The sequence below is a fragment of the Eschrichtius robustus genome, chromosome 8 (assembly GCF_028021215.1).
Source record: "Eschrichtius robustus isolate mEscRob2 chromosome 8, mEscRob2.pri, whole genome shotgun sequence".
Taxonomy (NCBI): Eukaryota; Metazoa; Chordata; class Mammalia; order Artiodactyla; family Eschrichtiidae; genus Eschrichtius; species Eschrichtius robustus.
The window spans coordinates 97,633,498-97,652,097 of record NC_090831.1 but is presented as its reverse complement, the minus strand read 5'-3'; the positions used below and the strand labels follow the sequence as shown (position 1 = coordinate 97,652,097).

General features: G+C 34.2%; 1 protein-coding gene across 1 annotated transcript in view; it reads right to left on the bottom strand.

The window, feature by feature from the left end:
- The window catches only part of CFTR (CF transmembrane conductance regulator), a 233,003-nt gene that overhangs the window by 61,832 nt on the left and 152,571 nt on the right, over positions 1 to 18,600 (bottom strand). The window contains exons 16-21 of the mRNA XM_068549816.1: positions 16,728 to 16,814; positions 14,493 to 15,219; positions 12,262 to 12,390; positions 4,591 to 4,628; positions 3,889 to 4,133; positions 538 to 617 (exon numbers count right to left, since the gene is read on the bottom strand). Coding sequence (XP_068405917.1) covers positions 538 to 617; positions 3,889 to 4,133; positions 4,591 to 4,628; positions 12,262 to 12,390; positions 14,493 to 15,219; positions 16,728 to 16,814 — 1,306 coding nt within the window. The remainder of the gene's footprint in view (positions 1 to 537; positions 618 to 3,888; positions 4,134 to 4,590; positions 4,629 to 12,261; positions 12,391 to 14,492; positions 15,220 to 16,727; positions 16,815 to 18,600) is intronic.

Sequence of the window (18,600 nt, the reverse complement as noted above, 5' to 3'; positions counted from 1 at the left end):
TTTCCTTCCTCTCTCACCTGCTTGAAAACTTACCTGTACTTCTGTCCCTGCATTATGGTCCTTACTGTGAGATTGCTAACTAGCTAATCTTTGCCAAAGTGTTCATGGATGAGACTGGTTGAAACTGTAGTCCACCAGGAAACTGACTGATCTTCATTTTAACACGGACCCTCGGGAGGTAGGTGACTTCTATCAAATAGTGATGCCAATGTCAAAAATGTCACACTTCACGGACAGTGATTTGGGGGAAAACGGTCTGCTATGCATCTTAAATCACTCCCAAGTAGACAGCTATTATATCTAAATGAGGACTTGCCATAGGTTTTGGTCAGGTAAACAGTTCTGACTTACTACTGAATTTACTAAATTTATGACTATTTTGAAGATTTTTTTTAATATTGAAAAGATTTATACAATATACAGGCTTCAACTCTTAATCAAATGAAAAGTAAGCAAGAGCTAATTTACTACGTTTTCTAATTAGTTTTAAAAAGTGCAACAAAGCAAAGTCACTTAATAGTACTTATTTTTACAAACCTGAATGAAGTCAAATATGGTAAGAGGCAGAAGATCATCCAAAACTGCTGTATCTTTGGAGAATCTATTAAGAATCCCACCTATAATGTGAAGAAAAATTCTTCAAAAACTAGTAATCTTAAAAATATGTATCAATATTTGATGAATTTGATAAATTTGGATCACAGCAGAAGCATTCAGAACTCAAATACAAATGAGTACATAATCATATATATATACATATATATATATATATATAATGACGCAGACAACTTTAATACAAGGATTCTAAGTAACTTGTACAAAGATTCTAAATAACTCTGTGTTCAAGTTATTGTCTACTACTTTTAAACTTTTATAAAATACAGATTGCTATAAGATTCAGGCAAAAACCAAGGTCTTTAATAGAGCCCTATCACAAATTATGTCAGGAATAGGCACCCATCCTACTACTAAAGTCTCCCATTTACAAGCCTGAGTTTAGTAATAATTTTCTGGATATGCTCTCATCATTCCCTTATATCGTATTTTGTAACATAGAGCCTCCCTATCCTTCAACTTCCACACCTTTCTAAAACATACCTCAGCAGAACCCGTGGCTGCTCTCAACCCCTTCCTGCCCACCATGTGGACCTCCTTTGCCCTGTCCTCCTTTTCTACCCTCTTCACTGGCAATCTAAGCTTCAGTCTGTCTTCTAAATTAACAGACTCACATTTGTATGTCTGATCATTTTTTCCTTCAATGAAGAAAAGTTACACATGGAGTGTCTACTAGGTGTCAGGCACAATGCTAGGCACTGAGATAACAGAGGTGAATAAGCCTTGCTCCTTGCCCTTGAGGAATACATTGTCTAGGGGTGAGTTAAACCTATAATTAGATAAAATACAACACAATACTGTACAAACAAAGTGATATTGAATCTTATCATTTACCCCCCGCCATTTATTGCAGGATAAAGTCTAAAATTCTTAGTTTAATATTTAATATCTTCCATGATTTGGCCTTAAACTACCCTAGGTACAAGCTTCCTCTTCTCAAACATTGTTTCAAACTGGCTTATTGTTTAAATACACCTTATACTCTCCTACCTCCTTGCCTTTTCCACGTAGCTCCTCTGCCTGAAAACCCTTTCCTCTCATGTCTACGTGTTAAAATCTATGTCTCCTTCCTGGCCCAACTCAAATGCCTTTCCTGCAAGGAAGCGTCAATTTTTGCACCACCTCAAATTAATCCCTTCTTCCTCTGGACACATTTAATACCTTTAATACATCTTTACAGCACTTCTGTGTTATAATAATTATATACATGTTGTACAGTCGCTTGTATACATGTCTTACCTCTTTTTTCTATATTGTAAATTTCTAGAGGTCATTGGACCATGCCACATTTATTTTGTATCACTCTGAGCCCTCGGCAAAAAGCCTTATGTAGGAAGAATTCAATGCTTATTTTTTTGTCACTATCTCCTTGCCCTTACTAATGATATTTTATTTAGCATATTTAATTAAATATATTTGTATATCTTTTCATAAATGAATCAAAAATTGAAAAAAAAAAGTAGCGTATGGTATTTATTCTGTGTAGAAAATGAAAGTTGCTTTGGTTAAAAAAAAAAAAAAATATATATATATATATCATTCTAGTGCTTAGTATATATCAAATGGGAAACAATAGAAAGGGAACAACAGTGGGGAACTGGCATTTATTTCATGTTGGCTATGTAACAGGCTAGTAGATGATGACTTTTTTTCATTCTCACAATGATCCTCTGAGATAATTATTCCTTTCCCCATTTTACAGATGCGGATGCAAAGTCTCAGAAGAGTAACTTGCCCATGATCATCACTCTCATGAGGACAAGCCAGACCTCAAACAATTCCCATGCTCCTTTCATTATATCTCATTGCCCATTTCTCACTGCTAGAATCCTGGGCAAATCCCCTACCTTCTCTGGATCTCATTTTTCCCATTTAAAAAAATGAAATCATTGGATCAAGGTAATTGGGCATTCTCTTTTAGGTCTAAAATTTCTTAGCTCTAAAACAGAAGCGTGGTGATGAGTGTATCCAAATGAGGCAAGGCTTTAGTGATACACAAGGACTTAAAAGAATAAATATAAGGAAGATCTTCTTGAATACTAACACTGAAATGTTTTACCCAGAAAAAAATGATGGATAATTCTTATCTTGAGATTTTTAGATACAAATCACTCTAAAAATCTCGGTCTTGGAATTTATTCTTTCCTTTATAATCAAATGTTCCTGTGTCTACCTCCTCTCCCTTGTCTGGATTCTTCCAGGGCAAGAACTGTGCCTTATTCATCCTTTCATACCAGTCCCTGGTTTAGTGCCATAGAAAGTAAGTGCTCAACAGATTTCTGTAAGAATAAAACTTGGGAGATTCCTTATTAACCTCAGATTCTTTAAATGTGAGTTTGTCTAAAGGGGAATCAATAAAATTGATTACTTTCAAAGTACCTTATTGTCCTTAGTTTTTAAAATCTTTGGTCCCTTTATTTCACTACTCTTACTTTCTGTGGCCTTAATTATTTTTGTTGAGGTATAATTGACAAAAAAATTGTAAGATATTTAAAGTATACAACGTGATGATTTAATATATGTATACATTGTGAAAGGATTCCTCTCACTGAGTTCATGAACACATTCACCCCCTTTCATATTTACCTTTGTGCGTGTGTGAGAGAACATTTAAGTTTTATTCTCTTAGCAAATTTCAATTATACAGGACAGTGTTATCAATTATAGTCACCACATTATACATTAGATCTTCAGACCTTACTCATCTTATAACTGACAGCTTGTACTCTTTTATTAACCTCTATGATAGTGTCAAAAATACTTTTAAAATACATTTGGGATCCGCCCAACCCATTTAAAACAACCCTGAATGAATTTATGGGATCATCTTTGAACAGTTACATGAAACTAGATTACTCTACCTCATCAAAACACTTTATTAGTAAAAGAATCTTAGAATTGTTTTGATCACTTCAAATCTTCTCTTTTAAACAACAATATACATTGGCAGCAAGATGCCTAGAAGGGGGCTAGATCAAATATCTGAATAGAGAAGGACAGCTGACTCAGAAGGGCCTGCTTCTGCTGCTACAGTCCCATCAGCATCATGTCCTAACAAACGGAGCTACTCTAATTAACTGATACAGAAATATGAGGAGTGATGGTATCTGAGAGCCTATAATACCTGAGACAGGTACATGCCAGTCATAAGGAAGCTCAACAAAGGGTAGATGCCTGCATGCAAAAGCCAGTGCTACTACTAGAAAACCAACCAACTCACAGGCCCTGTTTGGGGAGGAGCAGCTGCTTCATTTTGTACACTTAGTCAAGTACCTGCTTTCAACGTGTTGAGGGTTGACATAGGGGCTTGAAGAACAGACTGTAACATTTTGTGGTGTAGTATTTTTGACACTGTGATTAGAGTATGCACCAGTGGTAAACCTCTGAAGAGTCCCAGAGCAAGAAAAGTGTCAGCTACTCCCACATAAATGTAGAAAACATAATACGAGCTGGTGTTGGTGATGATCACTGCATAACTGTTATTTGCTGTACTATTCCCTTTGTCTTGAGGAGATGGTCTGTAAAGCAAAAGGAAATTGTTATCAGGCAACCAAACTTTCCCATTGAATTTCCAATACATGTAAATGATGCTGAATTTGAGTCTAAAGAAACACAACATATTTCATTAGCAGAGCTTATGCCTTTAACCTGAAGGACTTACTATTGCAAGAAAGTAGATTAAGTTTTTAACCATTGAAATAGATAAAATTTCAAATACTCAGAGAAAATACTAAGTGTGCAAGGTTGTTTTAAATATTGTTATTGCATTTTATGGAAACTAAGCACAACTAAATCCTTTAAAAATTGGTAAAGAGCTGCAGGAACTGCACATGCTCACAATTTTAAACAAAAGAACTCAATTTTCCACTACAGTACTGTGGGGAAATGAAGCAGAGTGGATATTACAATAATTAATAAGACCCAAATAATCAATAGAAACAAAATACAATCCACAATAGGACATGGAATACTCACTTTGGAAGCAGCCACAACACAGCCAAAGAAACAGCCACCTGGAATGGAACAATACACACTTGATTTTTTTCCCAGCATCTTCTCCTATTTTTCCCACACCCACTTCTAATTCCACCATGACTAACATTGAAATATATACAATTTCATTTTCCTTTGCTTTACTTTCCTGGGTCCAGCAGCAGCAATAATTGTTCTAAGAACCACTATTTGAGGTGAGAACATGTTAAGTTAATGGAATGCAAATTTCACTGAATAAAATACTTTTCCATTTCTCTCCTTCATTCAACAGGAACTGTTCATAGAACCTCACAGCAGAGCTAATATTGCAGTTAAACATTTTAAATAATAAAGTTTGTTTCTTATGAAGAGATTACTCTCAGCCTGCTGGCAGATAATTTATCTGGTTGGTGGCTATAAATAATTTCATTTGTCATACAATGATTATGAGGGACATAACTATAAGACCAATTAATTACTGGAAAAGATGAGATATATATTTATGAAAACCAGTTAAAATCTCAAAAGTGTAAAAATTCATGGTTTTTTGGGGGGGTGGTAGTGGGATGGACTGGGAGATTGGGATTGACAGATATACACTAATATGTATAAAACAGATAACTAATAAGAACCTGCTGTATAAAAAATAAATAAATAAAATAAAATTCAAAATAAATAAATAAATTCATGGTTTTTGAATAAAGATAAGGTGCATTCAGGTTAAAACATACACCATTGGCACTCTTTGAGCTTTCTCAAGGTGGAAACTTTTGGTTGAAGAACAAATGTTCTATACCATAACTAAACCAAAATAAAAAAATGTTTAACAACCATGATTTTTCTTTTTAGTTTCTGTGTTATTTAAATGATCTGTACTCTGCTCTATTTCAATTTGGCATTCCAGTCTCCTAAATGCTGTGGGAAAACCATCTTGTGATGATACCAACACAATTATAACACCAGAAATATTTACACAATTATAAGACAAATTATACAATTAGCCCGATAACTTTAACAAAGAATCAAATAGAAAAAAAAGGAGAAATTGTAAGTAAAATAATTTGAAAATGAACACAGAATAAAAATAAATAGGGGAGAAACAAATACGCTTGGTATAAGAAATCTATCTCTTATTTCATAATCAATTTATCTTAAGTATTTAACAGTACCATATAAAAATTATGGAGAATAATTAACATTAATTAAGAAATTACATTATGAAGTTCTATACTTTAAATAGTATATAATTTTAGGTAAATTTGCATATCAGATAGGAGTATAATAATGAAAAATCTAATAGCATCATTCTCACTTTCCTACTTTTTTTCATTATACACATAGCCTATATGAACCATATTAATAAAAAAAAAACCCACCTTTGTTTCCTTGAAATTCAAGTGAATTCAAAATGACAAGAAACACAGCAATAATCTAGCTATTTCAAAAGTCTTTGTTCCAGGGCAAATGTTTTCCGATTTCCTAAGACTAATCAAATTACTCAAGAACCTAGATAAGGGTATATTTCTGAGTGACTCTTTGGTTATTATAGTCCCTCTTTGTTCCAGTGAAAGAAGTGTCAATAATGTTGGCATTCTAACCTTCTCTGAATGTGAGTAAATCCCAGAAATAAATATTTTATAATATTTACAATAACCAAAGCAGTTGTTCAAAGACACTGATCTAATCAGTGTAATATAAAGTTATTTCTTGGCTCTTGTGAATAGAGACCACTTGCGGAAGAGACCACTTGTGGAACCACCAACCCAAACTACTTTTATTGACTGGAACAAAAACATTTCCAAGGACTTGACATAATGACTTTAATGAAAATGTCTGGGGCATATAGAAACAATTAAGCAAGCAAGTTCTAACATTTAATTTCCAAAATGTCTGAGGTTATAAAGTTCATACAGTTTGTGATAGAGTGACAGTCCTGAAAGATTCGAGGAAAAGCAAAAAGGTCATTATTTTCAGCTCTTTCAGGGTTTTAAACATCATTCCATATCACATAGAAAATGGTCCCGTCTAGATCAGCACTGTCCAAGAGAAATTTCTACAAAAATAGAAATGTTCAATATCTGCACTGTTCAGTATCATTGCCACTTAATACACATGGCACTTGATCACTTGAAATGTGACCAGTGTGGGTGACTGAGGAACTGAATTTTACATTGTGTTTCATTTTAAATAATTTCATTTAATTTACATGGTCATACATGGCTGGCGGGTGGCTACTGTACTGGACAGTGCATGAATAGACTAAAACTGTTAGTTAGATAGGGGTGTAGCCAGAGTATTTATTATATACCCATGCTAGGTATCAGGAGTCTGATGATGGTGTTCTCTAAGGATAGATCCATGAACAGTCAACATGATGATTCACGAACTTTGCAAATGACCCCAAATGAAAAAGAAGTAGCCAGTATTTAGAAGCTAGGTCACAATTTAAATTATATAGATAATTTGTCTCTATGATTTAAAAAATAATGGCATGTCGGGGATAGAATATACAGCATATACATACGGAAAGAGGAATTAAGTGCCTCTTTCTGAAAGACTTATTTGCTAAATGAACTAGTAAACATCTTTGGAGACGTGATAGATGAAGGTTGATCATCTATATAGTAAAACACCAACAGTATGATTTCGAAAATAAGACGTGATGGAGAACTAGAGCAAGAATATATTCAAGACTTAGGAGGAACCCTACCATGACATAACCTGGCTAGGTACAAGTTTGATACTCACAACGAAAGAAAATAGGCATGAAAAGAGAAGAAAACTGCCAAGACCAGGTATAGAAAAGGTTCAAAAACGTGAATACAACCAAATGAGGTATAACGGTCCAATATTCTATCATGAAGAACTTTAATGAACTACAAAAAAGACACTCCTAAATACTTCACTGTGGAATATCTTCAGAGGCCTTTAAATATGACTTAAAGGTTCTAAACACTCTGGATGCTGAGCCTAGTTAATAACAGCAATCCCTTCCTGTCATAACAGATGTTCCGGCCTCCCTTCGTGTCCCCATCCAATCCATTTTCCATATAGCAGACAGAGTGATCTTTTTTAAAGCATAAAAAAGTCATATCATACCCTGAATGAAGCCTTTCAAAGGCTTCCTGTTGCATTTAAAATAAAACCCAAATTCTTTACTTCAGCCAATGGTTCTGCAAACCTGTTTCTGGCCTACTTTTCCAATGTCACCACATGACATGCCACTCACTTCTCTCTCCCACTGTTCCAACTGTGCTGGCCTCCTCTCAGTTTCCATAATTTACCAAACTTTTCCAAGACCTCTGCATTTGCCCCAGTTTCTGCATGTCTGAGTCCTTCTTATCTTTTGGGTGTCAATTAAATGTCATTTCGTCAGGAAGCCTTCCCTGTCTACCCTCCTTTGCCCAGCTTTATATTAGTTCACTGTTTATTTCCTTCTGGCACTTGTTACACTCTGTGATTATTTCCATCAAAATGTATTTATCCTCTGTCCTCTTTCCTATTGTAGCCTTAGTGTCTAAAACAACACCCGGTAACCAGTAGGCATTTGGTAAATCTGTACTTAATAAATAAAGGAAGGGATAAATAAGAGTATACTTAAATAAAAAATACAGGGACTTCCCTGGTGGCACGGTGGTTGGGACTCTGCACTCCCAATGCGGGGGGCCTGGGTTCAATCCCTGGTCAGGGAACTAGATCCCACATGCATGCCACATCTAAGAGTTCGCCTGCCACAACTAAGACCCAGTGCAACCAAATAAATAATAAATAAATGGTTTTTTAAAAAAATAAAAAATACCAATGTCAACAGAGAGAAATTATATACTAATCACATAGAAAACATTTTAAAAAGCATAACATATCATGATATGTTATGTAGGATAAAGATAAAGAACCGGAACCAATTCATTCTGTAAGTTCTGTACAAATGCAGAATTCAGAGCTCTTCCCAAGTCACACAAGGAGATCTGTGTGTAAATGACTACCATTAAAATAGTATTGGCATTTTGAGTTTTCACCAAAGGAGCACAGCATTATGAATGTTCTGTTAACATAAGTACATTAGTGTATTCTATCTGTACATTCTGTTCTTCATGGTATACACAGCATATAGAATTATGCCTGACACACTGAAAGAACTAAAAAAATACGTGTTGAATGAGTAAGTGGCTGAATGAATGACAGGCAGTAATAGTAAAGTGACACCTTGTTATGACTTAATCGTAGATTTCAATGCTTTGCAGGTTAAATCACGCCCTAAAACATAGACACTTGCTAAGTAATGCTGCCTGAAAAGTACTACTATCAATAAAGGTATAACTATCATTAAGGTATTATGGGAGCATATATTGCGTATACTAATAATGTAAAGCCACCTAGTGATTCCTCATTAGCAAACAGAAGGGAAATCATAAGGGAATAGTATATAGCAATTCTCTGACACTTTTCTTAAAACTCTCAGGAATAAAAGGACTAAACTGGATCTTTAGATACTCCAGGCAACAATAATACCCTCTGGTTGTTGTAAAAGGAAGGAGGAAACTGCTTCCTACTGTATAATTTGCGTTTCTTCTCTATCTAGTCAATGCTGTACTGCCAAGTTAGAGCACTAGAGAGACCAACATAATAGAAATTTAAAAGCCTATATCCCTGTTGCTAATATCTAAGAACTTAACAGAAGATATTTTATTGTTCTATGGTAAAGAAAACAGTACAAAAATATAAGGTAGACTGACTCCTTTATCAAAATGACACTCTAATGATAATTGGTAACAAACCGAGTAGACCAAACTAATTTTTTCAGTTTAGCACTTTGAAGAAATAAAAAAAGTTATTACTTTCATACTCTAAAAGGGAAGTTTATTGAACGTACTCTATAAAATTATAAAATCTAGATTGAAGTATGGCCCCTATGAAAACTAAAAATGGGTACATCACTTCCACAAAGGAAGAAATGTATCTTAACTTTTCTTTAGGTTCTCTGATCATGTTGAGTATGAGGCTCTAAATAAAGTTTAAAAGACCTAAACTATCTTCCTGGGTTAGCACTTGTACCATGATGCAAAGCACATATGAGATATTTCAATGGTAATGAGAAGAGGCACATTGGTATTAAGAAAGGAGCTTAGTCTAAAAGTAAAATTACGGAAATTTTGATTCAAAGATGTGACAGAATTGTGAACATCTGAATGATTTGTTTAGCTGCATAACTGTGCACATGATGAAAACAATTACTGTTTTTCTACTATCACCAAGTTTTTGTTATTCAAAATTTTGAGAACCAGGCAATTGGCAATGCCTTCAGGATATTGGGCCAAAAAAGGCTCATAATTTTTTATATTATTTCTTGCCTAGAAAATGACATTACTGTTTTTTTTGTCCATTAAAAAGAAAAGTTCTTGCTATAATTGTGAGAGCTCAACTAATAATGGGAAGTTATACAACATTTACATCCTCTGTTGTAGTTTGGTTTCTAGCCTAAAGACAAAGGACCACTGTCTTCTTGAGTAAGTGAGCTAATAATATTGTACACATGTTCAGTGGCTCAATGCTCAGTCTCTAATTAATTAACTATACACTGTGTTGAAAGTCACGTAAGTTCAGCTCTACAGCTCTACATGGGACAAGGGTCCTGTAAGTGAACATAAATCACCACCACATTCAGATAGGACCATTTTTTCTCATAAAACTAAACTGAAGACAGTCAAGTAATGTTGATCTTTCAATGAAGAGATTCAAATCATTAACAGTGACAAAGGGCTGGTTTGAGATTAACTGTGGCACAGGACTGAGTTTCATTCACATTAATGTTGGTCATTTGGCATGATTGGCAGAGATTAATGAGGTAAATTAAAAATACATTTCAATGCAATTTTCATTATCTCATGTGAGAGTCTCAAGTTACTCAACCCCATAGTTTTGTTACACTGTAAAAGGAATTATTGAAATTTTCACTATATCTCTGTCATGGACTTGTCCACCTCAAACTAGCTTGAGCTTTATAATGATGATAGACATTAAGGATATTAGTAAGAATAGCAATTAGCATTGCTCATTATATGCCAAGCCCTACAGTAAGTGCTTTATAATCATGATATCTCTTAACCCACAAAAATGACCTTTGAAATTGGTACTATTACAACCTCCATTTTATAGGTGAGGAAACTGAGGCTCAGAGAGGTTAACTAACTTGTTCAGTGTCATAGTGTTAATAACACAGAATTAGAATTCACAGCCAGATCAGTCTGAGTCCAGAGGTGGCACTACGCAATACTGCATCTCACATTCAGCCTCCATTTGTTTCATTAATTTAAAATAGTAGTAGAGCAAAAGAAGAGATATCATCAAAACTCAACGATCAAATGGAAACCAACACTTTATAGGTGAAGTGGTATGTACAACTTTTGGTACATACCTTTAATATTTTACACTACTTGGTCAAGGAGGAGTGATAATAGTTTATGTAGACTTCTTAACTGAGGTTAGAAACAGCCTAATAAGACAATGAAGTAGTTTTAAGTTTGGGTTTCAGGTATGTATATAATTGCCCTCAGGAGAGGCAGTACTTCACCTGGGTCATTTCTCCCCTGAAGGCAGCCTGGGCCTTTATGTTGGATTCAGGCTGTATATTAGGACACATCCAGCAGTATTCTCCGAGATAAATATCTAGAGTAGTCATTCACAGGCTGAATCCAAACCACAGATGTGTTTTTTTGTACCCACGTAGTGTTCATTTCTTTGTTTTACTTTAACCAACTACCCACACTTAAAAATGGGAAATTTTTACAGAAAAAGTCTGTATCTTCATCTTCTGTTGAAAAATAAGAAGGTTTAGCGAAACTGATCCCAAAACCCCTCATGGGAAGTCCTTGACTGGTGTTGAGTTAACACTGCCCCCGTTCGACAATTGGAGGGCAAATATTCTCCATCCAGCCTCAAAGCCACTTCACCCCTAGACATCCTCTGCCAAGCCTCTTTTCGCATTTAAGTGGCTGCTTCTGATCTAGAGAAAAACCTCATTCACCAACCAGCTTCAGAAACCTCTTACCTTAATGCAGAACTGAACTTGTGACCTACTGCCCCCCTCTTTTATTTTAACCTGGTGATGTGAAGGACAGCAGCAGCATGGTAAAGAGACCATGATGGTGGCACTGAAGACAAAAGAATTCTGTAGGCAAATGGGTGATTTGAATCTCTGAAAGGCTTGTTTAAAATGATTTCTAAGCCACTAATATATATTTATTTTATTTTGTGAGGAGATAGTCTTTTAAAGGTGGTGATTCATCACTGGCATATTTAATAACGCAATATCTAGAGCCAAATGAATTTAATATTTAGTACAGAATAATTTTCATTGTTTAAACTCAGTTCATATAAAGACATTCTACTTTGAGGTTTTGAATGTCTCAATTAAAAACTCTTCATATAGAAGATATGTGCTTAAGTATATTTTATATGCTATGTATGAAGTAATAAAATATCAATAGAAGAACTATACATATCATTATAATGATATAAAATTTCATATATACATACACACTTATATTTATGTATATATATACATTTATACATGTGTATATATATATATATATATATATATATATATATATCCTTCCAAACTATTCTTAATTTAACTTTAAATCACATTAATATTTAATAACAGAAAATTCTTACCTCAGCTAGAAAAATGACTAAGCACCAAATTAGCACAAAAAGTAAGCTCTTGTGGACAGTAATATATCGAAGGTATGTGTTCCATGTAGTCACTGCTGGTATGTTCTCCACATCATCAAAAAAGCACTCCTGAAAAAAAGAATCATGGTTATTACAATGAGACAATACAGGTTCACACCAGCACTGTGGTTTTATTTTGAATGTGTGGAAATAAAGGAATATTACTATTTGAAACTAAGTGAATTTCAACAAATATAAACCATTATGAATGACACAGGTGATGTCACTCCACAGCCAATATAATGTCCACTGGAGCAACATAGCTTTTTGAAAACTGAGAAACACTGCGATTCTTCAAACTCTGAATGTAATATTGCTGATAAAACAACTGTATTATTTTTGAACAATTTTACCATTTTAATGCTTAACAGTGTCACACATTTTATCAAATAAATGGTACCAGCAAACTGAAGCTTCCCAGAACCGTCCTTGACTTAACTTTGAGAGCTATAGGTCAATAATTTGAAAGAGAGAAAATCCAGATATTTCAAAGGGAAAGGATAGTTTTGTTTCTTATAAAGTCAACAAAATTCACAGAAGAAGCACTAGAACATCAAAGAAAGGGTCCTAGGAAATTGGAATATGACACACTGGTTAGATGTAAAAATTTTTGAAGTCAAGTAAACCTGCATTTGAATCTGGACTCTATCATTGACTTCCTAGGAGCTGCTTGAATTCAGGCAGCTGAACTTCTCTAAAATTTAGTTTCCTTATCTATAAATGAGAATAATGAGAGGTACCTTCTAAGAATATGCTCATGACACTAGAAGCAATCAATAAATACTATTATCAGTCAAAGTGATCATTCTTTACAATTAAACTTATAGAATCAGGTTTGAGAAATTCATTCGGATTGGTATTAAAACCATACAGATAAATTATCTTTTAGGAAACCTTTTTTAAGATTATAGAAACACTGAAAGTACGTATTTTAGAGATCATCTATTCTGTTCCCTCATTTTACAAACAAAGAAACTTTGGCCCAGAGACGTTAAATGACATGTGACTTGCCAAAGGTCACACTACTCTTAATTGATCTATGCTATTAAACGTATCAATTTATTACAACATTGTTTCATCCAAGGCACTTAAGGAATTTTTCTAGTTTAAAAAAAAAAAAACCCTCCTCTTTTCTATTGCCTCCTATTTTAAGAATAAAAGCATTTTATTCTTTAGAACTTAACATAAAAGACTTTCTACCTGAACGTTGGCACTAGTATATGTTGAATTTCACATACCTTCTTTAAAAGAAACCTGCCCAGGGCTTCCCTGGTGGCGCAGTGGTTGAGAATCTGCCTGCCAATGCAGGGGACACGGGTTCGAGCCCTGGTCTGGGAAGATCCCACATGCCATGGAGCAACTGGGCCCGTGAGCCACAATTACTGAGCCTGCGCATCTGGAGCCTGTGCTCCGCAACAAGAGAGGCCGCGATAGTAAGAGGCCCGCGCACTGAGATGAAGAGTGGCCCCCACTTGCCGCAACTAGAGAAAGCCCTCGCACAGAAACGAAGACCCAACACAGCCATAAATAAATAAAATAAATAAACAAAATTTTTTAAAAAAAGAGAGTTCCTACTCAAAAAAAAAAAAAAAAGAAAGAAACCTGCCCAGAAATCCTATGTATAATGCAAATTTAAACGATAAAAAAGCTCACATTAACTAAATTCAGGCAAGACCGATGTATAAGCCAGAATGTTAGTCCTGTTGAGAGACTAGATGTTTATATACCTTATAGAGGCTACCTGCATACAGCAACATTTCTTTGTCTCTCAATAACTGAAGCTATTACTTGTTTATATATTTGTTTTCACTCCACCTCTTCCCACAGAGGTTTTAGGAGGGTAATGAAACAGATTTAGAATAATTCATAATTTTTCTCATTAATAATAATGATTATCACTGCTTCGTAAAGGACTCAATATTAGTCCTTGCTTTGACTTACATCTTACGGTGAGAGACATCACAAAAGGAAATAGTTGATTCTTTCACATTTCGAAGTTGCTTACATAATTTACATACTTTGGACTTTGGGAATCTTAAAAATAAACCTCATCCTACACTCAAATTTGAGTAAGTTTTGCTACATAGTATGTATTACATCCCACTCTTTGTGGCCAAAAGAAAAAAAAGAAAGGAAAAAACGGAAACACCACACTGATTACTTATACACACCCTTAAATCTTCTTCATTAATTTCTTCACTTATTTCCAAGTCAGTATCTTGAGATAACCGTCTTGAATATATATCTATTTCAGTTAAGCTCGCCTGAGGGGCCAATGACATTTTTCGTGTGGATGTTGCTGTCTTTCGGTGAATGCTTTGACCTTGGTTCACTGAGGAGCGGGTCATAAGGTTCAGGACTGACTGCCTCCTTCGTCCCTGAAATGTGGGACCAGCACTGATCATGTTGCTCTGAGGCAGGATCGCCGCTCTCGGTTCAGAACCGGGAACTAAGGATAGTCTTCTCTCTAAAGGCTCAACAGAATCTTCTTCGATGCCATTCATTTGTAATGGAGCCTTCTGTACAATTGAAAATTTCCTCATAGAGCTGATTGAATTGAGAATGGAGTTCTTCCTTTTTTCACCACACTCTCCAGTCTGTTTAAAAGATTGCTTTTTTGTTTCATTCCAGGACACAGAAGTATCTCCTTCTAGTGAGAAACGCTGTAAAGTCTCAGTTATGATTGAATTTCTTCGTTCTGCAGTAAACTGGTCAAAAGTGTCATATCCCATGAGCTTTGAGCTGAAGTCGGGCCGTTGATTTTGTAACTCAGAAAATGTCCCATAAAAATAGCTGCTACCTTCATGTAAAATTAGTATTTTGTCAGCTTTCTTTAAATGTTCCATTTTAGAAGTGACCAAAATCCTAGTTTTGTTAGCCATCAATTTACAGACACAGCTTTAAGAATATAAAAATATATAAATATTAATTTTATAAACAATTTATTACAATAGTATATATATTGCATTTTAACATTTTATTAACCTATTCTTGTATAAAACCTCTATCATACAATGTTATTATACTTAAAATAATTCTAAAAGTAAATATGCAATAGTAACTAATTTGCACTTCTTGAATTATTACGGCATGAAATACTGTATTATTGAATTATTATAGTATGCTACATTATAAAGCTGAGTGTTAACAGACCTAGAATGAAATTAAATATCTGATATTAAATAAACATTTGACTTTGAACGAACTGGTTACCCTCTGGGTCATGGCTGATTCATCTAGAAAATGAGGGAATCGTTAGATGACCTTTAAGATTCCTCAGGGTTTATATTTCTACGTGTCTTCTAAAATGTCAGAGCTTTCTTGTTCTTTAAATTTTCCACTCATTTCCTTTTATATTTTAAGTTGACCACAAATTTTGTCCTCAAGAGCTTATATTAAGACTAATTTGATTTGTTAAAAACACAACAACAATAACAAACATGAGAATTGGATAATAAATTTGACCCTCCTCCAACAAAACTTCCCTCTAAGTCTAGAAGTAAATCCTTTCTAGAACCATCTAAGGGAGACCAATTTCTTTTTGGCATTAAAACATTTTATGTTATATATTGATAGAAAGAGGTATCATTCTAGTCTATACTCTAACATACTAACATAACTAGCAAAGTTTATATTGGTAAGAAGGTACTTATAGTTACAGGACTATAAAAATAGTATCATAGGCATTAAATTTCGCTAAATTCTAGGAAAGGTGCTTCTAGAAATAATATGGCCATTTTATACACACACAATCTACATCCTTATTGATTAAAATGAATCATGATAATTCTCTGAATAAACTACTTTATAGTCTATGAAATCATTTTGAAACCTTAAAATCAAGTTATATAACTAACTGTTCCTGTTAGGAACCTCACATACGTTGAGCCCTAATGGGAGCTCCAATGAAATGTATACCCCGAGCTTTGTGTGACTGAGGAGAAGGTTCTGAAGGAGGTATTGAGGTAGATGAATAGTCTGAGCATTCACCTATATTAAAACATTAAAACATTCAGTTTCTCTGGCTCCTTAAGAAGTTTACTACCTAAGGAGGAGATAAAATAAAATACTAACACGAAAAAAGTGAATGAAAAATTTAAGTATAATAATCAATTAAAATAATATAAGCTATGTCACAAGACAATAATACTATAAAAACTACATAAATAGTGACTGTTAAAGTAATAATGGGAAAAATTGGTTCAGCATAAGGTGGACAGAAAAGTGGACGTGATCTTTAATCTTGACCGTGGAGGGAAGATCAGATTTGAATAAGTGGCTACATTACATTTTGTCATTCTGAGTCACAATGGTGGACATATTTCTCAAGGAATAATATGCAGCCTATGGTGGTATAGTTGTTCTTTCTTGTCTTTTAGCATGAATAAGTTATTCAAAGAACATACCTTTCAAATATTTCTTTCTCTGTTAACACATCTAGGTATCCAAAAGGAGAGTCTAATAGGTACAAATCAGCATCTCTGTATACTGCTCTAAAAAGAAAATGGAAATGAAATTATATTCCTTCAATATTTCCCATGTCTTCTGGTATAGATGATTTTAAGTGAAGAACAAAAAGATAAGTCATATGTGATTTTTATGGCTTTTCGCAATACTCCAAAAACTGCTGAAGTGGTTTTGCTAAATATAAGTGACATACACTTGAAGTTACAAAAGTTACAAACTGAATCACACCATACATACAATTTTAAATATTACCTTAAAAAAGAAAAAGAAAACCTTTTAACAATAGTATCTATTTACAGCCAAGCACTATGCCACACGCTGGGAATACAATGGTAAAAATTACACAAGCTCTGCCCTCAAAGGTCCTGCATTTTGGTGGGAAACAAAGAAGAATAGACTGTTTCAAACCTGTAAAATGTCAGAGACAGCACCTAAATTGCAGCATTTATGTGAAATTATTTTTTTAATATTTTTCCAGTGTTGACTGTTAACGACAAATTGATAGCAGTGTTGTTACAGCTGTATGATTGATATTGCTCTTTGGTCCTTACAGTCTTAGTTTCTGGACCATACTCTTAAAAATTCCACACAAGTGAAGGATGAAAAATTTGCAATGAAAATGTATACCCATATTGTTTTATATTATAAAATTTTAGAAAATTTTACTATTTTCTAAGTTAAAAAATAAAATTTTATGAGCAAGTAAAATCTTCATTAAGTTGATCTTAGGACAGTAATAAGATGAAGATATGGTCCCATATGAACGGAAGTGAGGCAATTTCTTCATAACATTTAAACTTTTTTCAGCTGTGGTTGTTACTACCCTATACCTGTGCCAGTCACATAGCATTCAGTGTTTACGTATAATTCTGTAAAAAAGGAAACTGTGTTTAGTCAGCAGGTAACTAAGAGAAGTAATAACAATAATAATAATAATTATAAAACAGAAATGACAAAAAGTCAAAGTAAAATCTAGAAGAACCTTTGCAGTGTAAATTATTTTTGAAGATAACACGTTAAGAACTAGATAAAAGTCCCCCATCGAAATGTACCCTCGAGGGCTTCCTTCTCTTACTCAGCTCTTCTCTCTCTCCTACGCATCTATGACCACAGTTTCTCAAGAGATCAGAAATAACATATTCATCATCCCCAAATGGACAATATATGACACATTCAGATCAGAATAGCAATAAACAATTATTTTCTTTAATGCCTCAAACTGTGTGCATTTTATAATAAAACTGAATCTTCAACTGGTAAATACAAACTCAATTCTATACTGAATGCCTGAAGCCATAGAGCATATCTTATCTAAATTTGAAATGAGATGTTTAAGACAAGTCTTACTTTGGCTCACAGATTAATCAACTTTCAGTTATTTAGAAACTATTATTTTGTCTGTGAATTATCCATATCTATTGATTTATTACTTGACATTGTAATCCCAAGATCAAGGCGTGGCTTAATGTAGAGTCAAGACGACCTGATTCAAACTGTAACCCTAGAATTTCCCAGTGTGGATTTTGGCAAGTTAAGATCTAACCTTCTCATTTATCTCATTATCTCTTCTATAAATTGGGGAGAACAATCCTTTTTTGGCAGAGTGATATGGGGATTAAGTACAATTACACATGTACTCATGCACACCCAACCCAGAATAGTACTAGGCAACTGTAGGTGCTCAGTGAGTTAGTTTCCTGCCCCAGCTTTTGAAAGCACAAGAAAGTAAGGGAAAGAAGCCAGAATATCAATAGGTCAAGGTGATTTCTTGCTAACAACTTCGGCAACACAGTAAGAAGAATTTAGTTCAAA